This window comes from Bombina bombina, chromosome 8, assembly GCF_027579735.1.
Source record: "Bombina bombina isolate aBomBom1 chromosome 8, aBomBom1.pri, whole genome shotgun sequence".
In the NCBI taxonomy this organism is placed as follows: Eukaryota; Metazoa; Chordata; class Amphibia; order Anura; family Bombinatoridae; genus Bombina; species Bombina bombina.
Genome location: NC_069506.1, coordinates 145,578,727 through 145,604,934, shown reverse-complemented (window position 1 = coordinate 145,604,934; position 26,208 = coordinate 145,578,727). Strand labels below are relative to the sequence as shown.

The window sequence follows — 26,208 nt, the reverse complement described above, 5'->3', positions numbered from 1 at the left end:
CAGCACTGTTGATGCTGATTGGCTGCAGTTCATTTCTTCATTTTTAAAATTTTATTTTTACCTGCAGCTGGACAACAGCTGAAGTATAACTTTTTACACAGCACTCACTCTCGTGAGCTAATGATGTTGTGAGGTAAAATATCTTCCTTTTTTACATAGAGATGCTCAGGTGATATTTTCCCGTCAGCTTTTTACAGTTATACTGCATCACTTTCAAGTGATTTAGCATATGAGTATTATGTCCCTTTAATGGTAAATGTACTTGTGCCAAGACAGAGCCACGCATTTGACGACAAAGGCTGACATTTACAAATAACAACATCATGACAGGCAGAGGTTAAAGGGTCATAATAATAGAAAAACTGCATGTTCAAATTTATTAGAGCATGTCATTTTAACACTAGACACCCTGCAATGCTATGTGTTTAACGCAGGCAAAGGAATTAAACACATAGTTAAAGTTTTGCTCGGAAGCCACAGAGCACTGCTGGACTTAAGCAGACCTGGCCACTAAACCATTCACCAGCAGTAGTCGCAAGACTTAGCTCTGCTACTACTACTGCTGATTTGGTGACTGGCAGTTTCCGCTCAGGGCAAGCAGTTCTAGGTAGCTCCTGAGCAGTACTTTAACTACCTGTTTAACCAATTTTCAGGGGTTAAATACATGTAATTTTAGAGTCTTTAGGGTTAAAATGAAATGCTTTAATCAATTAAAACTACAATGGCCCTTTAAATTCCCTTCTCAGGAACAACTGTTAAACCTATTGAGTACAGAAGGTACCGATCATTGCTTTCACTAATTGGCAGCTAAATGAGTTGCCACAATACTTAGCAGTCTTTATTTAGAATGTGGACATTTCTATGTAAAGTTATATATAATGTTCATTGGTGGAACCAGACCCTGCAAAAATAATGTCTAATGGCCAAATAATAATGTCACATCACATTTACTATTCATACATTTAAAGGGACATGATACCCAAATGTTGAAGCACTTGAAACTGATGCAGCATAGCTGTAAAAAGCTGACTATAAAATATCACATGAACATCCCTATGTAAAAAAGGGAGATATTTTACCTTAAAAGGCTTGCAAGGGAGTGTGAATCTGGAATGTGAAGGAATACTCATTTTATTTCCCTCTTCAGTTTAAAGGGACATTCCAGCAAAAATGTAAATGCACATAGATGAACAACTTCTTTAAATAGAAATACATTTGCAATATACATGAATAGGTAAAAATGCTGTGTTAGTGTAAGCATTTTTCTCTGCACATGCATGTGAAGCATAGTTACATATTCTCAGTGCACCAGCATTTTAAATACTGAAGCTGCTCAGAGTGCAAGTGGGGCTTGTATAATGTCAGCAATTAACAAATTGAGTCATTACAAGATGGTACAAGCACCTAAGGCTCTCCGAACAAGTGTTGTGTTTAAAATGCTGGTGCATGGTGCATACTTAACTACACTTTTCAAACAGCTAAAGCTTTTATTAGAAGCATTTTTGCTGCTACATGTATATTACAAAAAGTCATTATGGAGTCATTATGAAGTAATCAATGACTGCAGACTAGTCATTGGAAACCATCCTGAAGTATGCCCACAGGCCAAAATATTTAAATGAGATTATTCTAGAGTCATTCACTGGCTATTCATGCTTGTGAAGTAATCAGTAAGGTAATCCGTTTATCATTCTGAAGTCATCACCCAGAATGTTTTACCTTAACTGATGACTTTACAAGCCTGATGCAAAAGTAGTTTGCTGATTATCAAATGACTCCAGGATGATCTCTAAAGTAATCCTGTTTGTCTTGGGCATGCACATAAAATAATTAAAAACAAGCATTGGGCATTAATATAAGGCAGCACTAGGGTGAACATAAATCCCATAAAGCACCCTATAGTATAACATACACCCTCTGGGCTGGTAGTTTTGTGTACACGCACCAAAGAGTCCGCATGTGCCAATTTTAAAGGCAGTAATCAAGGCAAATCCACTTGGTTATGTCATTGTCCATATCCCACTTGGACTCGATCTTATCAGACATCAAAGGGTTAATCAAAACGATTGCAACGATGTGTAACTATGTGTACGGCACAGTCCGGGCACTTAGCGTAAACTCACACACTCCGGGTTAGCATTTGCCTCCAGATCACAAATTGATTACATACCAGGCAGCATTGGGAAAATAAAAGAACACCCCATCCAGGATAATGCACATTCTACTTCTGAACAGTATTGACTTGTACTGGTTAAAACCGCTTACCTCCTTGCGGCCCCAAGTACAGTCACTGCGTACTGGCTGATTCCTCATAGTTCCAGGAGGTGACATAACCAAGTACCGTTGCTATGCAGAGCTGACAGGTGATCCAGCTTTAAAGAAATGTCCAAGGCCGATCCAGGTCAAACACTTGACCAATAGCATGTGACCAGCATGATGCGTTTGCCCCTCCTCTCAGTAGGTTGCGGACTCTCTGGTGTGTGTACACAACACTAGGAGCCCAGAGTGTGTATGTTAAACAATAGGGGGCTTCATGTGATTTATGTTCACCCTAGTGCTGCCTTATATTAATGACCAAATCTTGTTTGTAATTATTTTAAGTGTATGGTGATTAGTACTTTTTTTTGACAAACTGATTTTGTAGTGCAGCCTGTGCCACACTTTGCCTTTCAGTTATCCGATTGTCAGCTCATTTCCAGTATCTTTTTGTAACTGCTTGCACCAATTCAGATAATTATTTTTATGGAGTGCTCTCCGTTCCTCTTTTTCTCATTTATCACAAAAAATGCTTCTATTCAAAACTGAAATGCATACAGATCTATTGCAATTTTGACTGGAATGTCCCTTTAAGAACGTTTACTATGAAATCTCACACGATCACAGTAAAGCAAAGTGTGACTGATAAAGCGGATTGGCTTTTTTGTTGCTTTTTTTAAACATGCAACTGACAGTATCTGAAGTATAACTGTCCACAGAGCATTTTGTTTATTGTAAGCTGAAGATATTTTGAGGTAAAAAAAATCTTCCTTTTTTACATAGAGATGTTCATGTGATATTTTCTTGTCAGCTTTTTACACTTATGATGCATCACTTTTAAGTGATTTAGCATATGGGTATTTTGTTCTTTTAACCTGAGATTTTATTTAAAAAGACAAGCTTTTTATTGCTTCAAAGATTCACTTGGGTAAACCCTATATAAAAAAAAGCAAGCACATATTAGCAAAACTGTGAGGATCTCTAGAGTTGACCCAGCAATGACTGTCCTCAATGGTAGAAATAGCAATATTACATCAAGCATAAAATTTAGTAATGAATATGTTAAACACATGTAAACATGACTAACCCAAGTGGTTTCTTACTGTAGCAGACAATGGCGTATTTAGGCCTATACCAACTAGTTCTGTGCCTAGGGCAGCAGGACTTTGAAAGGTAGTTCTATGGAATAAACCTTCACTCGTGTTGTACAGAATTCAGAGATCCCTGCAGTGGCGGTTCTTTGAGGATGCCATGTATGTGGTTCACGCCCCCGCTGAGCTGCGAAGGGAAACGCATCTTCTGCCAATCGACTGCATTTATTACGTGCGCTTTGTCTCAACTTTTTCACCACCTTTATTAGCCCCCCACCAATTTGAAGTTCTAGAACCACCACTGGATGCCTGGTTGTCTAGTGGGGATGTATGTTCCAGCGGTAAGAAATATATGAGACACATTTAAGCTAACGTTGTTGCGGATTTAATGTGGGGGGGGGGCAGCAGAGTTTCATGTGGCTAGGTAAGCACAAATACTAAATACACCACTGATAGCAGGAAATGTGCAGCGATTCCTCAACACATACAACCAAGAAAGATAGAAGGTTTAAGAAAATCTTACTCTTCACATGTTCTCCAGCTCCTGCAAGAAGTTGGTAAAAAACGTGGAATGTCCTTTCATCTTTAGCTTGACGAATAGCCCTAGATTTCTCTAAAAGATCTGCATCACAATGTTAAGGGCATAAAAATGATGTGTAGCAATTCCAGTGGTATAAAGATTGAACCAAAGAATTTAATTATAAAGCACAGTCAGCAACCATAGCTTGTTCCCATAAATAATAGATTATACTGAAAAGCAAATGTGTAAGGCGTGCGTTGTCTGCTTATGCAATTTACTGTACAACAAAGGTATTCAAATTATGGGAAAAATCAATTAAAAAAAACAAATCGTTCTTAGGCAGAAAGTAACTGAACAAGGACTTAAAAGGGAAGTAAACACATTTGATTTTTATATAAAACTTTTATTTATGAATAAACAACTTTGCAATACATTTTCATTATTTATTTCCCCCCTTTTCATGTAATTTATCCCAATGCTAACCCTGCTACATATCAGTTCCTAATTTGATTTCTCAGATAACAACTGCAAAACAGCCCACTTTGAACTAGAACTACGACAATGGTTAGACTTGTTATCTGCAGACTAAAGCACAGATTGGCTCATCTAAATTACGCAAATGGCTGGTGGAGTTTGGCTATTGAATAATATTCTCAGGAAGAAGAATGTGCGTTTGTTTTAAAAACATTGAGGCTTGGCTGATACGTTATTCTACAGCAGCAAACCCAAAACATATTTCTGTCCCTTTAAGGCTTGTTTACAACACCGTGTTTTGCAGATAATTAGTGCAACCTTGATATTTACAGAACTGTGTGAAATGGTTACAACTATTTTGAAAAATGCCAGTAAAAAAAACATGTGGACGGTAATGTTTGCTGATTTAAGTCTGCAATATTTAAACAAAGTAGGCTATAAATACTGTAATTATGTGCTTATTTATTTATTTTGCACACTTAAAGGGACATTAAACCCCAAAAAATTATCTCATGATTTAGATAGAGACTTCAGTTTTAAACAACATTCCAATTTACTTCTTAATAGAAGTAATTTGCTTCATTCTTTAGATATCCTTTGTTAAGAAATAGCAATTCACATGGGTGAGCCAATCACACGAGGCATCTTTGTGCAGCCACCAATCAGCAGCAACTGAGCCTATCTAGATATGCTTTTCAGCAAAAGATATCAAGAGAATGAAGCAAATTAATTAATAGAAGTAAATCAGAAAGTTGCTTAATATTGCATGGTCTTTCTAAATCATAAAAGAAAAAAAATGAGTTTTATGTCTCTTTAAACCTGTACTGTATTTCATAAATAAATGCAAAAAATAATAGCAAGTCTTCAAAAATAACAAGCTTTTGTGTATTTAAAGGCTGTCATATCTATCAAAGCTGCTTTTAGAGGAACGCCATAATCAAGTATTTTATTTGTCATATCTAAAAAGGGTTTTTTTAAAACACATTACAGTTTGTTTGTTTTTTACATTGCTATGTTCCTGTGTTCAATAAATCCCTTTTTTTTGCAGACTCGTGCTATAAAAGCTGTCCATACCCCCTAGTAAAAAAAACAATAGCAATGTATACTGTGGGGAATTCCTACTGGTTACAACTTAAGTTTAAACAACTTTTACTTGACCCTTTTATACAAAAATAATAATTTAGACATGATAGAAAATAAATAAAAAGAGAGAAGCGCTCAGCCTGGGAACGAACAATAGCATAATAGCTTGTTCTACGGCTAGTTACCGCCCAAGAAGCAGCCTCTTTTTGCTCAACAGAGAAGAACTTTCCTGAAGCATATCAGTCTGATCCTGACTTCACAGTACAGTCCAGCCCTGAAATACCAGGTAATCCCTCTCTGAACGAGAGAAACGGCAAAACCCCAGACGTACGTTTCGGCCTAGTGTGGGCCTCCTCAGTGAGGTGCAGCCATATCCCTCTAGGCACACCGAGCAACGGGTCCACATCTGGCTTCCCACATCGCCCTTAGGGCGACTTCTCTCAGTCATAATTTGCATAAATAAAAAGAGAGAAGCACTCAACCTGGGAACGAATAATAGCATAATAGCTTTGTTACGGTACCAACAGTGTACCAAGGGTTAATACCAGATGAACAATGTCCTGCATAGGGAATCAGCAATTCACAACCCAGCCAGTTTCCCTGCAAACATGAGACCAAGCTCCACATTTCAGGTTTAAAAAAGAATAACTACTTTATTTGAAGGCAGCACACAGATTTATACACCCTGGCTTCAGGTTACAGAGGGCATTGGTTTAACAGTAAAGCAAACATATGAACAATGCATCAAACCACTAACAATTGTCTATTCACAGGTAAAACAGATTAACATATTAAGTTAATTAACTAGGGAAGAACGTTTACTCAGACAATCTGATGTTGGGCAGTCTAGTTAACATAATCACACAAGGACACAATCAGTTTACCCAGACAGACTCCTGAGACACAATCAGATCTTAAACATACATAGAATACATCTTATTACAGAATATAGGAACAGTTCTTATTAGCTATAAAGTCTTTTATGCCCACTTGCTTTATAGAGTCACAATTGCTCCCAAAAGGTGCACTCACACCCTGTACCCATCCTGTATTTATGGATACAGGGTGACATAGACATAAGACAGAGTTATGAAAGTACATGGGGTGTCCAGCATATAAAATTCCATATTTCCATGCAGTCTCTGGGTATCCTTAAGCCCATGTACCTCCAGCCCAAAGAATGTTCCATAACAGGCCCTCCAATGTACAGTGGCGAGATTGGTTTTGTCACATCTCTCCCCTTTTCCAAACAGACTAACAGGGTATCTGACCTCCTGCCGGTCAGTGCCCTGGTTAGTCCAGCAACCCACCCATAAAACACAATTAGTAGTACAGCCCACCCACAATAAATGGTTACTACACCTGAGTACGGGGAAAACTTGTCCATGTCCAGGTGCCTCATCACAGCTGTGTGGGGGACTGGTACGCTGAATTGGTGGGTTGCGAGGTGGGCAGAGACCAGCTGTACTCTGCCCGGGTGCCAGCACTACCATGGAAGTAGCCTGGTGGGAGCCTGGTTGCTGGAGGGGAAGACCGACTGTCTCCCCTTCGGATACATAGCTGTGCTGCTGGAGGGGGAGACCAATCGTCTCCCCTTTGGCTAAACTGCCGTGTTGCTGGGGGACAGGACCATCAAACTCCTCTCCCTCTGGTTTGTCAGTTTGCTGGGACAATCCATCTGTATTCCCGTTATGAGAGAGAATTCCTGTCCATACAAACAAGGGTTCAAATTCCTCAGTGCCCAGACCAGGGCCAAACAGTCCTTCAAAATCCCATCAGCTTCTTTACGAGTTTTCTGTACCTGCTCTTTATAGGTATCCACAATCCCTTCATACTGACATAGGGTGCCCTTGAGTTGCTGCACCTCACTATGAGCCAGCGTCAGCTTCTCCTCCAGTGTCACTAAGTTTGTCTTTAATGTTTCATGTTCCACTCTCAAGCTGGTGTTTTCTGCAGTCTGTCGGTGCAGCTTGTCTAGCAGAGATTCCTGTTCTAAACGTGCTTTTTCCTCTGCGCTCCTCTTCTCCTTCATCAGCGCATTGTAACGGGACCTCCACATATCAATAGCGGATAGAGATTTACTGAGCTCAGCGTCCTGGGGCTTAGCAGCAGGTGGGTCAGTCTCTGCTGCACGGATCTGGGCACGGGTAGTCACAGAGTTAACATCAGCGGGACCCATAGGAGCGTAGGCAGAAACAAGGGGGGCCAAGTCATTTCCAAGAAGAACATCAGCAGGTAAGTCCTTCTTGACCCCCACATTCACAGGTCTAGCGCCCACTCCCCAATCCAAATGTACCCTGGCAACAGGTAGGCTGAACACATCGCCCCCTGCTACCCTCACAGCCACAGTGTCTCCAGTGTACTGTTTCTCAGACACCAAGTTCTTTTGAAGCAAGGTCATGGTAGCACCAGTATCCCGTAGACCACTGACCTTCTTCCCATTCACTTTAACCAGTTGCCGGTTATTCCGGTGGGCAGCTTGCACAAGGTCTGCCTCATGTAGGATGCTCCAGCATTCTTGCGCCTCTACGTAGCGGGCCGCAGGCTGAGGATTACGTGGGATTCCGCCGGCGGGTCTTCTCCAGGACTGCGCTTGGTTCGCTGCGTTTAGGGGACACTCTGGTCTTTTGTGCCCTAGTTGCTTACATCTAAAGCACCGAATAGGTTGTGAGTAGCACCGCAGGGCTCTCTGAGGGTAGTTCGTGGCCGGAGGCCGTGTGGTATAGTGGTGCGCCGGGGTTTGGTAACTGGCAGCTGCTGGGGTGACTGGGGGTCTGTACTCCACTCTAGCAGGGGGCTTAGTGGTAGCAGTGTCCAGTTTGCGGGCATCCGTATACTCATCTGCCAAGCGAGCCGCTTCCTGCAGGGTGGAGGGTTTACGGTCCCGAACCCACTCTCGAACTCCTGCGGGTAATTTGTCGAAGCAATGTTCCAACAGGAATAGCTGCAGCACCTCTTCCCCAGATATGGCTTGGCACCCCGCTATCCAGTGAGCTGCTGTGCGGTGCACCTTACATGCCCACTCAAGGTAGGAATCTCCAGCTAATTTAACAGTGTCTCTGAACCGCCTCCTGTATGCCTCCGGTGTAACCGCATACCTGGAGAGCAGAGCCTCTTTTACATTATTATAATCCCTGACTTCCTCATCTGGAATGGCCCGAAAAGCCTCTCTGGCCCGGCCGGATAATTTTCCAGATAATATCGTGACCCAGTCCTCTGCGGGTACCTTGTGTAGTGCACATTGCCTCTCAAAATCCGCAAGGTACCCATCAATCTCTCCTTCTGTTTCCAGGAAGTTTTTAAAAGCTGCAAAATGTACTTTTCTCTTTTCCATCTTAGTCAGTATTGTAATAATCCCCCTCTTCCTGAGGTTACTGGCTTGTGTAGTTGCTCTTCTGGGCGATAAGGTTCATTCCGTCGCTGCCACCAATGTTACGGTACCAACAGTGTACCAAGGGTTAATACCAGATGAACAATGTCCTGCATAGGGAATCAGCAATTCACAACCCAGCCAGTTTCCCTGCAAACATGAGACCAAGCTCCACATTTCAGGTTTAAAAAAGAATAACTACTTTATTTGAAGGCAGCACACAGATTTATACACCCTGGCTTCAGGTTACAGAGGGCATTGGTTTAACAGTAAAGCAAACATATGAACAATGCATCAAACCACTAACAATTGTCTATTCACAGGTAAAACAGATTAACATATTAAGTTAATTAACTAGGGAAGAACGTTTACTCAGACAATCTGATGTTGGGCAGTCTAGTTAACATAATCACACAAGGACACAATCAGTTTACCCAGACAGACTCCTGAGACACAATCAGATCTTAAACATACATAGAATACATCTTATTACAGAATATAGGAACAGTTCTTATTAGCTATAAAGTCTTTTATGCCCACTTGCTTTATAGAGTCACAATTGCTCCCAAAAGGTGCACTCACACCCTGTACCCATCCTGTATTTATGGATACAGGGTGACATAGACATAAGACAGAGTTATGAAAGTACATGGGGTGTCCAGCATATAAAATTCCATATTTCCATGCAGTCTCTGGGTATCCTTAAGCCCATGTACCTCCAGCCCAAAGAATGTTCCATAACAGGCCCTCCAATGTACAGTGGCGAGATTGGTTTTGTCACAAGCTTGTTCTATGGCTAGTTACCACCCTAGGAAATGTTTCAGTACATATAAAATACAAGGTGGTAGAAATAAATGTATCCATAGTCCCCATTTCAGCACTGCCCCACTTACTTAAAGGGATACTAAACCCACATTTTTTCTTTCATGATTCAGACAGAGCATGACATTTTAAGCAACTTTTTAATTTACTCCTATTATTAGGGATGCACCGATACCGATACTAGTATCGGTATCGGTACCGATACCAAGTATTTGCATGAGTACTTGTACTTGTGCAAATGCACCGATACTTAAACCGATACCTCCACTTCCTACCCATATGCTATCTTGTGGTGTTTTTTCAAACTGCATGTTCCTATTTCATTTTAAACTGGAGTGGAGACTAAACTAAAAATTGTTTACTACTGTTCTGCCAATACAAATTGCTGTTATTTGTATTATTGTAGGAGAGATCACTGTACCTCGTTCAGACAAACCCCTGAAGTACTGGACAGTTAATAAACAGATTTCCAGCTCTGGCTAAAATGTGCCAAAAATATCTTTCTGCCCCATGCAGTAGTGTGGAAAGTGAAAGACTGTTCAACTTAGAGTCGAACCTCCATACAAATGTCAGCTTGATGTTATATAACAGCCCTACAACCCAATTGCATCACCCCTTTAAATTTAATATTTTATTGTAATATTTTTTATTTATAAACATGTTCAGTGAACTTTTTGATTATTTCATAATGTCTTTTGAATTACAGTCCTTTATAATTATAAAGAAGCAATCTTAAATAATTAGTATGTATGGTGCTTGGTAAAATGTCACATGACATTAAAAAAAAAAGTATCGGTAATTGGTATTGGCGAGTATTTGAAAACAAGTATCGTACTTGTACTCAGTCATAAAAAAAATGGTATCGGTGCAACCCTACCTATTATACATTTTTCTTCGTTTTCTTGGTATTTTTATTTGAAAAAGCAGGAATCTAAGCGAAGGAGCTGGCCCATTTTTGTTTCTGCACCCTGGATAGCACTTGCTGATTGGAGGTTGCATTTAGCCACCAATCAGCAAGCGCTACCCAGGTGCTGAACCTAAAATGGGCCGGCTCCTAAGCTTTCATTCCTGCTTTTCAAATAAGGATACCAAGAGAACGAAGACAATTTGGTAATATAAGTAAATTAGAAAGTTGCTTAAAATTGCATGCTCTATCTGAATCATGAAAGAAAAAATTTGGGTTTAGTGTCCCTTTAATAAAAGAAAACGTAATTAGTAAAAATAATCATGATCAATATAACACATAATGCAATTTATGAAAAGGTAAATACAAAAATACACTGTTTAATAATGTCCCATGAGCTTGCATCCTGCACAACAGGAAGTGGTATTATTAGAATGACGGAGGGTTAGAGCGTTAAGGATTCTAAGTTACCAGAAATGTCAGTATCCCTAAAATACAGATTGAAAGGATACAAGTCTCTATGTTGGCTCCAACGATGTAACCAGCTACATCGAAATTTATCCGGATAAACTTTCCCTAAGATAGAAAGAGAAAAATAAAAATGATTTTAAATCAATAGTCAGTATTATTTTTATCTCTATAATTACAAATCCACTATATGGTGTTTTATATCATAATCCCAACCCCACAGGGAGCAGGGATTTGACTGTTAAATGGATATTAAACAGTGCTCCTTTTCTATAAACAAAAATGCTAAATCAAAGGAAACGTAAAAATAAACAGGTTGTGTAAAAAAAAAAAAAAACCTACAAAAAACCCCTAAGAAAACAAGCAAACGTATTTGTTTTCTTGCAAAATGAGCAAAAATTTTCAGTGTGGCTACTACCTGCAGCTCAATAAGGGAGCAGACATGTTGGTAACTTAGGTTGAATTCTGCCTGTTCCGAGCATTGGCAAAACTGACTCTCCATTTATCTAGTATTTACTTAATACAAAACCAGCTCATGTTACTCTAGAAGTTTTATGATATAAAATTATAAATGCCTTTCTATAGAGATCTCAGCCTCCGTGTAGGGCTGTGACAAGAAGTAATGGACACTGAACAAATTAAGTTTAAAAAGAAATAAAAGGTACAATTCATATAAAATGGTGAATAATTCTTATAGCAATGATTTTTATTAAATATAAGCCACTGCTTAGTGCTTTTTTTTTATTACAACAAGTAAATTAATATCCCTTACTTTTGTGTACAAATTGTGCCACAATTTCTAGAGAGGCCAAAAAAAATAAATCTATAACCTTCTGTATGTTATCAAAATGCTGCAAACTGCCTAAACTAGATTTGATTAGCTGGTTATAGAATTTGTTTTCTGGTCTTTCTGACTAGGGGGGCGTGTGCTGAAAAGAATGACACAAAAGGAAAGGTGTTTAAAGGGACAGTAAATACCTTGAGATTTGTATATAAAATGTTTAGTTATTGCAAAATGATACAACTTTGAAATATTTTTTCATTATTTATTTGGCCCCTTTCCATGTAATTTAGCGCTGAAAATTGAGCAATTTCTAATTCCTAAAACTTAAACTACAGTCTGCTGACTTCTTAAGGCGACCCCTGCTACATATATGTCCCTAATTGGCTTTATCGGTTAACAATTGCTAAACAACGCACTCTATACTAACACTATAGTAGGGCCTAGCCTTTTTGTCTGAGGACTAAAGTTTAGATTGGCTCTTCCAAATAAAACAAATGTGGGTGGAGTTTGGCTATTGATAAATAATTCAATTCAAAAGAATGTTTATTTGTTTTAAAAAACATTAAGACTTGGCAGATATGTTATTCTATATCAACACAAGAGAAATGTCTTATAATTACAAGTTGTTTACTGTCCCTTTAAAGTGCTGTTAATACCTCGTTTAGAAATAATTATTTTCCTGCACCCTTCAAAAGATCAGTTTTCAGGTACCAATATATTTGGTAACCTTGTTTTTATGAATGCCATTTGGTTCATAAAATATCAACAGAGTGCAGAAAAAAATGTCACTTTCTACATAAAGGGAACATTCAAATAGCACCATTAATCTGTACATGAAGTGTTTCCTGTTGAGCTGATATAGGTAAGTTAAAAAATACTTTGTTAAAGTGAATGTAAAGTTGAATGAATGAGTGTCCGTTTTTTAAAAATACTAATAAAACCAGTGGCACTTTAATTCATTAAACTTTTACATTGCAGCGTTTTTTGTTAAATACCTTTTTCTTTAGGAAACCCAGACCGGCGTTCCTCAGCCCTCAGCTACTCTGTGCATACCTCTGCGATGACAAAACCGGCTTCCTCCAATCATGGCGTGCACCTCGTGAGGCCACACTGTGATTGGAGGAAGCCGGTTTCGTCATTGCTGAGGTAAGTACAGAGGAGCTGCAGGCGGAGGAACGCCGGTCTGGGTTTCCTAAAGAAAAAGGTATTTAAAAAGAACGCTGCAATGTAAAGTTGAATGAATGAATGAATGAATGAATGAAAGTGCTCCTGGTTTTAATAGTATTTTTTTAAAAACCGGACACTCATTCATTAAAATTTAAATTCACTTTAATAAGATAAATCAATAATGTTCTTTTCCTGCAGAGCACTATTCCCATGCACAGCAATATAACCAACTACAATTAGCTAATAATTAACTTTTTAAATTAGGGCTGACAGAACTAAGTTACAAAGGCCAAATCAAGCCCCACCAGGTCATTTTTTTATTTCACACTTCTCATTAAATATTTAAAGGCACAGGAAACCTAAAAAAAATTATTTTATGATTCTGATAGAGAATACAATTTTAAAAAAGTTTCCAAATTACTTCTATTATCAAATTTGCTTCATTCTTTTGTTGTTCTTTGTTGAAGAGATATCTAGATAAGTAGCGTGAGCATGTCTGGAGCGCTACATGACAGGAAATATCGCTGCCATCTAGTGCTCTTGCTAATGTATAACATTGTTGCAAAACTGCTGCCATATAGTGCTGCAGACACGTGCGCACGCCTGCGCTTACTTTCCTGCTTTTCAACAAAGGATAACAAGAAAACAAAGAAAATATGCTAATAGAAGTAAATTGGAAAGCTGTTTAAAATTGTTTGTTGTACCTGAATCATGTAAGGGGAAAAAAAGTTTTATGCCCCTTTAAGCCTGTGAATTTGTACTACGTTTTAGTAGTATATACAATTAATTTAAATAACCAGTAGTTTCGTATTTCCTAAGTAATTCAGGCGGTTTATTATATAATATATAGTTACTATAATTGTGAGTATAATACAAAGTGGCCCCTGTCCAATTTCACTATCAGTGATTGGCCCCCATACAAAAAAAGAATATCTGGACATCATAAAGTAATAAACAAGGTTGAAACATAATTTGTACATTGATGAGTGCATTATAATATGTGCTGTCTGCTAAATATATTGTTGTTGTGATAAAGTTGCAGTTGTTCAATACTGCGGTCATTGTATTTTGTAACCCATCATTCTCAATACATAGTTTCCTTGTGTAGTAGCCAAGGGATTAGCAAAACTTTCCAACGCCTAAAACACTTTCAGTGGGCACATTACTGTCACTGACAAAATGTCAACCAAAGATACCAATAGCTTCTTAAAGTTCAACTGCTGATGTATTGTAATGCAGATGTTCTGCCAAATACATACATATAAGAACTAACTACGTGACAGTTATGAAGGAGGCTACAAAGTATTTCTTAATACTCAGCTTTACATTGATGAATCAATTAAACTGTTATTGTTTCCTTGTAATACGTAAATCCTAAAATACTCTAAAGAGAACGTCATATTCATGCATACTTGTAACACAATTTCATTGCACTTTCTTGCCACTAGAGGGAGCAAAGACTCTAAAAGTAACTGATGAACAAAATGTAATATTGAAAGGTGGGCTATACTATTTATCCTGTGCTGGTTGCCATGCTTCTTAAAGGGATACCACACACCCAATTGTTTTCTTTCATGATTCAGATAGAGCATGCAATTTTAAGCAACTTTGTAATTTACTTCTATTATCAATTTTTCTTCGTTCTCTTGTTATCTTTATTTGAAAAAGAAAACATCTAAGCTAAGGAGCCAGACAATTTGTTTAACGGTGGGGGCATTTAGCCACCAATCGGCAAGCACAAACAAGGTTGTGAACCAAAAATGGGCCGGCTTCTAAACTCACATTCTTGCTTTTCAAATAAAGCAAGAGAATGAAGAAAAATTGATAATAGGAGTAAATTAGAAAGTTGCTTAAAATTGCCTGCTCTATCTAAATCATGAAAGAAAAAAATTGGGTTCAGTGTCCCTTTAATTTAAAAAAAAAAACTACTACTGGAAACATTTTTGTTTGTCCTTGAGCACCTCTGTATATTACTATATATTAATAGGTCATTATACAGCAATTAAAAGCTTTACATTCTTAACACAAGTCTAACAAGTTAAAACTAATTTAATTATCAATATGCTAAGGATTGCTGCCATCACATGAATATGTAGATCAGTATCTGGAATTGATAAAACCCTTTCCTTACAACCCAATCTACAAACAACACATGAAATATGATGTATAAGTAGAATATTTAATTAGAACCTAATTCCCCAAAGGCATTTCAATAGCAGATGACTAAGACGATCTAATTCACATTGTCCTATTTAATTTGCACGTATTATTTCCGGAACAGCTTGTGAAGCGTTAGGGTTTTATTTCACTGTATCACCACTTGGCTTCAGTGTTCGGATATGTAATGTGCTGCTGACTTCTCTGATAGCCCACAGGTTAAAGTGCAGTCATTTATTTTGCATGACGTTGTAAGGAGATAAGGAGACGTTTCAGGCATTATATATATTTTTGCTGACAGATGCAAAACAATTTAGGGGTAGGTGAATAAGGTTTAGTTGTAACAAGAGAAGGCAAAGTGGCACCTACTAGTTAAAAAACAAATGCTAAGAATATTAAAATCAATCATGCCACTAATACACAAAGTTTTATATTAATCAACTATATAAACAGGCAATAAAGAGAAAATGTGCATGTGGTTAAAGGAATAGTCTAGTCAAAATTAAACGTAATGATTCAGATAGAGCAGCAATTTTAAGCAACTCCATAATTAACACCAATTATCAGTTTTTCTTTGTTCTCTTGGTATCTTTATTTGAATGTAAGCTAATGAGCAGGCCCATTTTTGGTTCAGCACCTGGGTAGCGCTTGCTGATTGGTGGTTACCCAGGTGCTGAACCAAAAATTGCCCGGCTCCTATGCTTACATTCCTGCTTTTCAAAATAAAGATAGCGAGACAACTAATACAAATGATAATAGAGTAAATTGGAAAGTTGCTTAAATTTGCACGCTCTATCTGAATCATGAGAGTTTAAAGGACCAGTCAACACAGTCGATTTGATAATCAACAAATGCAAGATAACAAGACAATGCAATAGCACTTAGTCTGAACTTCAAATGAGTAGTAGATTTTTTCATCTGACAATTTTAAAAGTTATGTCTTTTTCCACTCTCCCTGTACCATGTGACAGCCATCAGCCAATAACAAATGCATACACGTACCATGTGACAGCCATCAGCCATTCACAAATGCATACATACTTTTTCTTGCACATGCTCAGTAGGAGCTGGTGACTAAAAAAGTTTAAATATAAAAATACTGGGCACATTTAGTTAATGGAAGTAAATTGGAAAGTTGTTTAAAATGGCATGCTCTATCTGAATAATGAAAGTTTAATTTTGATTGAGTGTACCTTTAATTTTGACTGGACTATTCCTTTAAACACAAAGGTACAGGTGGCTCTCGGTTTACAACGGTTCAATTTGCACCGTTTCAGAATAACAACCTTTTTTTCAGTCATGTGACTGCTATTGAAAAGCATTGAGAAGCAGTGCATTGATTAAAATAGCCAGTAGATGGAGCTGTCCGCTTGTGTTGCAGCAAAGATATGCAAGCCAAGCAAGCTGAAATTAATCAGTTTAACCAGACCTGAGCTATCGAGCAGCTTGCAAAGGAACAAGATCTTCCTGTCTATAAATCAGTCCAGATTGGAATGCATAGAAAGAACTGTTTGCAGAAAAATGCAAGTAAATTCTGTGTAAATGTTTTTGTTCATTTAACTTAGTTTAATTATATAGTCTATGTTGTGTGATTATTTTATTAGGTTTATAATGCTGTTTAGCATTTAAAGTCTTCATTTCGAAGCTTTAAAAATAATGTATTGGGTATTACTTACGCCAATTTTTTTAAGAGAGGGGCCTGGAACCTAACTCCCTCACTTCCCATTGTTTTACATTATAAACTGGGTTTCAATTTACAACGGTTTCGATTTACAACCATTCCTTCTGGAACCTAACCCCGGCGTAAACTGAGGGCTACCTGTATATGCAAGCAAAAGTGCATATACATATTAGAGCATTTTCTTTTTGCACTTTTATGACCTATTAAGGAACAGCAAACACCTTGAGATCTGTATATAAAATGTAGTAAAACAACTCTGCAATATAATTTATAATATTTAACTCTGCTACATATCTGTTTCCTAAATTAATAATTAATGCCAAACAATGTACTTTATACTAACATTATCACCACTGACAGCCATATTGTCTGCAGACTAAAGCCCAGATTGGCTTCTCTAAATCAGACAAACAGTGGGCAGAGTTTGGCTATTAAAAAATACTAGCAGTAAAAAAAGATGTTAATGTGCTCTAAAATCATTTAGACTTGGCTAATATGTTATTCTATAGCAATAAAACAGAAATGTCTAGTAATTATAAGGTGTTCACTGTCCCATTAAATACAGAGGGTTATGTACAGCGACCAGAATATGTATCACTAAATATTGGATACAGGATCCCCGACATGGTCAGAAGCAACTAATAAAATGAATAATATATATGCTATGTCGGAATCAGCATCTGGATACGGGGTACATCTGAACATTTCCAAAAGATTTGATTCTACTGGATAATGACCAAGGACAATTGTGAAGCAATAGACAGAGAGAGAATAGAGATCAAATCATTTACTTCACAACACTCCCATAGAACTTAAAGGGACACTGAACCCAATTTTTTTCTTTTGTGATTCAGATAGATAGAGCATGACATTTTAAGTAACTTTCAAATTTACTCCTATTATCAAATTTTCTTTGTTCACTTGCTATCTTTATTTGAAAAAGAAAGCATCTAAGCTTTTTTTTGTCAGAACTCTGGACAGCACTTATTTTATTGGTGGATGAATTTATCCACCAATCAGCAAGGACAACCCAGGTTGTTCACCAAAAAACATAATTTATGTAAGAACTTACCTGATAAATTCATTTCTTTCATATCAGCAAGAGTCCATGAGCTAGTGACGTATGGGATATACATTCCTACCAGGAGGGGCAAAGTTTCCCAAACCTTAAAATGCCTATAAATACACCCCTCACCACACCCACAAATCAGTTTAACGAATAGCCAAGAAGTGGGGTGATAAGAAAAAAGTGCGAAAGCATAAAAAATAAGGAATTGGAATAATTGTGCTTTATACAAAAAAATCATAACCACCACAAAAAAAGGGTGGGCCTCATGGACTCTTGCTAATATGAAAGAAATGAATTTATCAGGTAAGTTCTTACATAAATTATGTTTTCTTTCATGTAATTAGCAAGAGTCCATGAGCTAGTGACGTATGGGATAATGACTACCCAAGATGTGGATCTTTCCACGCAAGAGTCACTAGAGAGGGAGGGATAAAATAAAGACAGCCAATTCCTGCTGAAAATAATCCACACCCAAAATAAAGTTTAATGAAAACATAAGCAGAAGAATCAAACTGAAACCGCTGCCTGAAGTACTTTTCTACCAAAAACTGCTTCAGAAGAAGAAAACACATCAAAATGGTAGAATTTAGTAAAAGTATGCAAAGAGGACCAAGTTGCTGCTTTGCAAATCTGATCAACCGAAGCTTCATTCCTAAACGCCCAGGAAGTAGAAACTGACCTAGTAGAATGAGCTGTAATCCTTCGAGGCGGAGTTTTACCCGACTCGACATAGGCATGATGAAATAAAGATTTCAACCAAGATGCCAAAGAAATGGCAGAAGCTTTCTGGCCTTTTCTAGAACCGGAAAAGATGACAAATAGACTAGAAGTCTTTCGGAAAGACTTAGTAGCTTCAACATAATATTACAAAGCTCTAACAGCATCCAAAGAATGCAATGATTTCTCCTTAGAATTCATAGGATTAGGACATAATGAAGAAACCACAATTTCTCTACTAATGTTGTTAGAATTCACAACCTTAGATAAAAAATTCAAAAGAAGTTTGCAGCACCGCCTTATCCTGATGAAAAATCAGAAAAGGAGACTCACAAGAAAGAGCAGATAATTCAGATACTCTTCTGGCAGAAGAGATGGCCAAAAGAAACAAAACTTTCCAAGAAAGTAATTTAATGACCAAAGAATGCATGGGTTCAAAAGGAGGAGCTTGAAGAGCCCCCAGAACCAAATTCAAACTCCAAGGAGGAGAAATTGACTTAATGACAGGTTTTATACGAACCAAAGCTTGTACAAAACAATGAATATCAGGAAGATGAGCAATCTTTCTGTGAAAAAGAACAGAAAGAGCAGAGATTTGTCCTTTCAAGGAACTTGCGGACAAACCTTTATCTAAACCATCCTGAAGAAACTGTAAAATTCTCGGTATTCTAAAAGAATGCCAAGAAAAATGATGAGAAAGACACCAAGAAATATAAGTCTTCCAGATTCTATAATATATCTCTCTAGATACAGATTTACGAGCCTGTCACATAGTATTAATCACAGAGTCAGAGAAACCTCTTTGACCAAGAATCAAGCGTTCAAACTCCATACCTTAAAATTTAAGGATTTGAGATCCTGATGGAAGAAAGGACCTTGCGACAGAAGGTCTGGTCGTAACGGAAGAGTCCACAGCTGGCAAGAGGCCATCCGGACAAGATCCGCATACCAAAACCTGTGAGGCCATGCTGGAGCTACCAGCAGAACAAACGAGCATTCCTTCAGAATCTTGGAGAATACTCTTGGAAGAAGAACTAGAGGCGGAAAGATATAGGCAGGATGATACTTCCAAGGAAGTGATAATGCATCGATTGCCTCCGCCTGAGGATCCCGGGATCTGGACAGATACCTGGGAAGTTTCTTGTTTAGATGAGAAGCCATCAGATCTATTTCTGGGAGTTCCCACATTTGAACAATCTGAAGAAATACCTCTGGGTGAAGAGACCATTCGCCCGGATGCAACGTTTGGCGACCGAGATAATCCGCTTCCCAATTGTCTATACCTGGGATATGAACCGCAGAGATTAGACAGGAGCTGGATTCCGCCCAAACCAAAATTTGAGATACTTCTTTCATAGCCAGAGGACTGTGAGTCCCTCCTTGATGAATGATGTATGCCACAGTTGTGACATTGTCTATCTGAAAACAAATGAACAACTCTCTCTTCAGAAGAGGCCAAGACTGAAGAGCTCTGAAAATTGCACGGAGTTCCAAAATATTGATCGGTAATCTCACCTCCTGAGATTCCCAAACCCCTTGTGCCGTCAGAGACCCCCACACAGCTCCCCAACCTGTAAGACTTGCATCTGTTGAGATTATAGTCCAGGTCGGAAGAACAAAGAAGCCCCCTGAACTAAACGATGGTGATCTGTCCACCACGTCAGAGAGTGTCGTATAATCGGTTTAAAGATATAAATTGAGATATCTTTGTGTAATCCCTGCACCATTGGTTCAGCATACAGAGCTGAAGAGGTCGCATGTGAAAACGAGCAAAGGAGATCGCGTCCGATGCAGCAGTCATAAGACCTAAAATTTCCATGCATAAGGCTACCAAAGGGAATGATTGTGACTGAAGGTTTTGACAAGCTGATATCAATGTTAGACTTCTCTTGTCTGACAAAGACAGAGTCATAGACACTGAATCTATCTGGAAACCTAAAAAGGTTACCCTTGTCTGAGGAATCAATGAACTTTTTGGTAAATTGATCCTCCAACCATGATCTTGAAGAAACAACAACAAATCGATTCGTATGAGATTCTGCGAAATGTGAAGACTGAGCAAGTACCAAGATATCGTCCAAAATAAGGAAATACCAATACCCTGTTCTCTGATTACAGACAGAAGGGCACCGAGAACCTTTGAAAAAATTCTTGGAGCTGATGCTAGGCCAAACGGTAGAGCCACAAAACTGGTAATGCTTGTCTAAAAAGAGAATCTCAGAAACTAAAAGTGATCTGGATGAATCGGAATATGCAGATATGCATTCTGTAAATCTATTGTAGACATATAATGCCCTTGCTAAACAAAAGGCAGGATAGTCCTACAGTTACCATCTTGAATGTTGGTATCCTTGCATAACGATTCAATATTGATAGATCCAGAACTGGTCTGAAGGAATTGACCTTCTTTGGTACAATGAAGAGATAGAATAAAACCCCAGCCCCTGGTCCAGAACTGGAACTGGCATAATTACTCCAGCCAACTCTAGATCTGAAACACATTTCAGAAATGCTGAGCCTTTGCTGGGTTTACTGGGACACAGGAAAGAAAAAAATCTCTTTGCAGGAGGCCTTAACTTGAAGCCAATTCTGTACCTTTCTGAAACAATGTTCTGAAACCAGAGATTGTAAACGGAATTGATCCAAATTTCTTTGAAGAAAACGTAATCTGCCCCATACCAGCTGAGCCGGAATGAGGGCCGCACCTTCATGGGCACTTAGGAGCTGGCTTTGGGTTTCTATAAGGCTTGGATATATTCCAAACTGGAAATGGTTTCCAAACTGATACCGCTCCTGAGGATGAAGGATCAGGCTTTTGTTCCTCGTCGTGAGGAAAGGAACGAAAACGATTATTAGACCTAAATTTACCTTTAGTTTTTTATCCTTTGGTAAACAATTTCCCTTCCCTCCAGTAACAGTTGAGATAATAGAATCCAACTGAGAACCGAATAATTTATTACCCTGGAAAGAAAGGGATAGCAAAGTTGACTTAGAAGACATATCAGCATTCCAAGTTTTAAGCCATAAAGCTCTTCTAGCTAAAATAGCTAGAGACATATACCTGACATCAACTCTAATGATATCATAGATGGTATCACAAATAATATTATTAGCATGTTATAGAATAATAATAATGCTATAAGAATTATGATCTGTTACTTGTTGCGCTAAAGCTTCTAACCAAAAAGTTGAAGCTGCAGCAACATCCGCTAAAAATATAGCAGGAGTAGAGACAGCCCCATTAACCTTAGGGATTTTGTCCCAAAACTCTAATCTGTCAGATGGCACAGGATATAATTGCTTAAAACGTTTTAGGAGGAGTAAATGAATTACCCAAATTATTCCATTCCCTGGAAATTACTTCAGAAATAGCATCAGGGAGAGAAAACATTTCTGGAATAACTACAGGAGATTTAAAAACCTTATTTAAACGTTTAGATTTAGTATCAAGAGGACCAGAATCCTCTATTTCTAATGCAATTAATACTTCTTTAAGTAAAGAATGAATAAATTCCATCTTGAACAAATACGAAGATTTATCAGCATCAACCTCTGAGACAGAAACCTCTGAACCAGAAGAACCATTATCAGTATCAGAATGATGATGTTCATTTAAAAATTCATCTGAAAAAAGAGAAGTTTTAAAAGACTTTTATGTATACTAGAAGGAGAAATAACAGACATAGCCTTCTTAATGGATTTAAAAATAAAATCTCTTATGTTATCAGGAACACTCTGAGAATTAGATGTTGACGGAACAGCAACAGGTAATGTAACAGTACTAAAGGAAATTTTATCTGCATTAACAAGTTTGTCATGACATTCAATACAAACAACAGCTGGAGAAACAGATAGTTTATAGCAGATACACTTAGCTTGGTAGCTCCAGCACCGGGCAGCGATTTTCCTGAAGTATCTTCTGACTCAGTTGCAACGTGGAACATCTTGCAATATGTAATAGAAAAAACAACATATAAAGCAAAATTGATCAAATTCCTTAAATGACAGTTTCAGGAATGGGAAAAAATGCCAGTGAACAAGCTTCTAGCAACCAGAAGCAATAAATAATGAGACTTAAATAATGTGGAGACAAAAATGACGCCCATATTTTTTAGCGCCAAATAAGACGCCCACATTATTTGGCGCCTAAATGCTTTTGGCGCCAAAAATGACGCCACATCCGGAACGCCGACACTTTTGACGCAAAAAAACGTCAAAAAATGACGCAACTTACGGCGACACGTATGACGCCGGAAACAGAAAAAAAAATTTTGCGCCAAAAAAGTTCGCGCCAAGAATGACGCAATAAAATGAAGCATTTTCAGCCCCCGCGAGCCTAACAGCCCACAGGGAAAAAAGTCAAATTTTTTAAGGTAAGAAAAAATGATTGATTCAAATGCATTATCCCAAATATGAAACTGACTGTCTGAAAATAAGGAATGTTGAACATCCTGAGTCAAGGCAAATAAATGTTTGAATACATATATTTAGAACTTTATAAAAAAGTGCCTAACCATAGCTTAGAGTGTCACAGAAAATAAGCTTACTTACCCCAGGACACTCATCTACATGTTGTAGAAAGCCAAACCAGTACTGAAACTAAAATCAGCAGAGGTAATGGTATATATATATATATATATAAGAGTATATCGTCGATCTGAAAAGGGAGGTAAGAGATGAATCTCTACGACCGATAACAGAGAACCTATGAAATAGACCCCGTAGAAGGAGATCATTGCATTCAAATAGGCAATACTCTCCTCACATCCCTCTGACATTCACTGCACGCTGAGAGGAAAACCGGGCTCCAACCTGCTGCGGAGCGCATATCAACGTAGAATCTAGCACAAACTTACTTCACCACCTCCATAGGAGGCAAAGTTTGTAAAACTGATTTGTGGGTGTGGTGAGGGGTGTATTTATAGGCATTTTAAGGTTTGGGAAACTTTGCCCCTCCTGGTAGGAATGTATATCCCATACGTCACTAGCTCATGGACTCTTGCTAATTACATGAAAGAAATGGGCCGGCATCTAAACATACATTCTTGCATTTCAAATAAAGATACCAAGAGAATAAAGAAAATTTGATAATAGGAGTAAATTAGAAAGTTAATTAAAATGTCATGCTCTATCTGAATCACAAAAGAAAAAATTTGGGGTTCAGTGTCCCTTTAAGATGTAGTAATCAGTAATCAAGTTCTAACCATACAGCTTAGACATAAACATTAAAACCCTCATAGTTCGACAAGAAATGTTTAACAAGTTTATTTAAATTGTGAGTTTACTTAAAAGGAATGTTGTATCCTTAATAATGTTTTTTATTTACCACACATTATATAACTCTTATGATGATGTACGGTTAACTAGATCTATTTCCCCTAACTGGAGACTACTAAGGGATAGGTACGAAGACTTTCAGAAATTCATAGGAGAACTTTGACATCCTGTGGAGGTAAACAGAACAATGAACTGCTGGATACACTTATCCTGTTTTACCGCTCCCTCCATTTGCGGTATTTCTTTATACCAAGACTTATACCTCATTGTCCGGTACGTTGGATATAATATACATGCTAAATACATAATTGATGTACCATCATTGTAACTGTGGATTACTATTTGTTAATAAAAAATATTTCAACATAAATACAGAGGGCTTTAGGCTCACTACGGTTGCTTTATTTTCACAGTGGCAAGTTTACTTTGTTTGTCCAAAAAAAATCTAAAATAAAAAAGTCTCTCAATACAGAGGATTATATATCTTACTTTAATACTCATCTAAAGTGTAATTCTTGTGTAAAAATAAAATGCTCCATTTTGTTGAAACATTTTAGTTTAGTTAATATTTGGCTGTGTGCTGACTTTTCTAAAGGAGTTAAACAAAATTACACTCCTGGAACAAGGACAATCTGCTCAAGATGAGCATACGCATGTATGCCAGCTATTTTTGGTTCACCAGCTGTATCCTTATCTGGAATGCCATCGGAATACAATTCTACATGGGTTAAATACATGGTAAATGAAGATAATTTGTTTACACCTAAAATGCTCTAACCAAATAGTCCATTGTATCTTAACACTAAAATGTCCCTTTTAAAGGGACACTAAACCCATTTTTTTTTCTTTCATGATTACAATTTTTGGTTTAGAACTCTGGACAGCACTAGTTTATTGGTAGGTGCATTTAGCCACCAATCAGCAAGTACAACCCAGGTTGTGAACAAAACTTACATTCTTGCTTTTCTAATAAAGATAGCAAGATAATGACGAAAAATTGATAATAGGAGTAAATTAGAAAGTTGCTTAAAATTGCATGCTCTATCTGAATCATGAAAGAAAAAAAAATTGGGTTCAGTGTCCCTTTAAGTGGTTATGCTTAAAGGGACAGTCAACACCAGAATTGTTGTTGTTTTAAAAGATAGATAATCCCTTAATTACCAATTCCCCAGTTTTGCATAACCAACACATTTATAATAATACACGTTTTACCTCTGTAATTACCTTGTATCTAAGCCTCAGCAGACTGCCCCCTTATTTCAGTTCTTTTGACAGACTTGCATTTTAGCCAATCAGAGCTGACTCCATGCTAAATTCACGTGCATGAACTCAATGTTATCTATACAAAACACGTGAACTAATGCCCTCTAGTGGTGAAAAACTATCAAAATGCATTTAGATTAGAGGCGGCCTTCAAGGTCTAAGAAATTAGCATATTATTTCTATTTTGTCCTTTGATCTTTCTCACTTATGTGTCTAAATAAAATTAATGCACAATAACTAAATAGGAATCCACTTACGAATCTTGACGAGTTGTCATTTTTCACAGTCTTGGCGTTCCCAAAAGCTTCTAAGATGGGGTTGGCCTGCAGTAGTTGATGTTCAAGTTCTCCCTGAAGATAATTACAACATAGTATGTTAAATAGGAGGAAGTAGCATGTGGGGCTTTTACTGTAGCATAGACCATAACTAATCAGATTACTTAATAGCATGGGCAGTTGTAAGCAGAGGATAGTCAGGTACCTCAATTAAAAGAGCAATGCAAGAAGTCCTCACTCCACCCCATACAGCAAAGAAAGAGCATAAGGTCTATTTGTAAAAGACTACAACATTATAGTCCAATGGAATGCAGCACATGAGAATCACTGGAGAAAATGATCAGAAGAAAGGAGCATACTGTAGGCTTTCATAAGGAAATCATTTTAAAAAAAAGTGTAAGATATCATTATTTTCTTGCTAAATCTTCTACTTTTAGAGACAGGAGATTACATGGGGGAAGCCTAGTGGTATAATGTTCTGTATTTATATATATATATATATATATATATATATATATATATATATATATATATATATATATATATATATATAAATAATAGTGGTCTAAGAGCCTAAATGGACACTTTACTCTAAAATTTGTTTTCCCTTAATGTGTTCCAAATTACTTGTTGCACATTCTGTAGAGTTAAGATCTATGTGAAATTATTCCTTCATGTATATTTTTGTATTTGAAATAGCTGATTTTGCCTATTAAAACTATCACCTATTGTTCTCAAGGACATCCCCATAACAATGAGCTGAGCTGAGCCTGCAGGTAAAGCAGTCCTGCTAATGTTATCTAGGTCTAAACACACAGCCTAACAATTAG

At 37.6% G+C, this 26,208-nt stretch overlaps 1 protein-coding gene across 2 annotated transcripts in view; it reads right to left on the bottom strand.

The window, feature by feature from the left end:
• The window catches only part of LOC128638583 (myosin-10), a 516,403-nt gene that overhangs the window by 52,216 nt on the left and 437,979 nt on the right, over positions 1-26,208 (bottom strand). For both annotated transcript variants that reach the window (XM_053690629.1, XM_053690628.1), the window contains exons 7-9: positions 25,361-25,453; positions 11,033-11,096; positions 3,871-3,969 (exon numbers count right to left, since the gene is read on the bottom strand). In XM_053690629.1, coding sequence (XP_053546604.1) covers positions 3,871-3,969; positions 11,033-11,096; positions 25,361-25,453 — 256 coding nt within the window. The remainder of the gene's footprint in view (positions 1-3,870; positions 3,970-11,032; positions 11,097-25,360; positions 25,454-26,208) is intronic.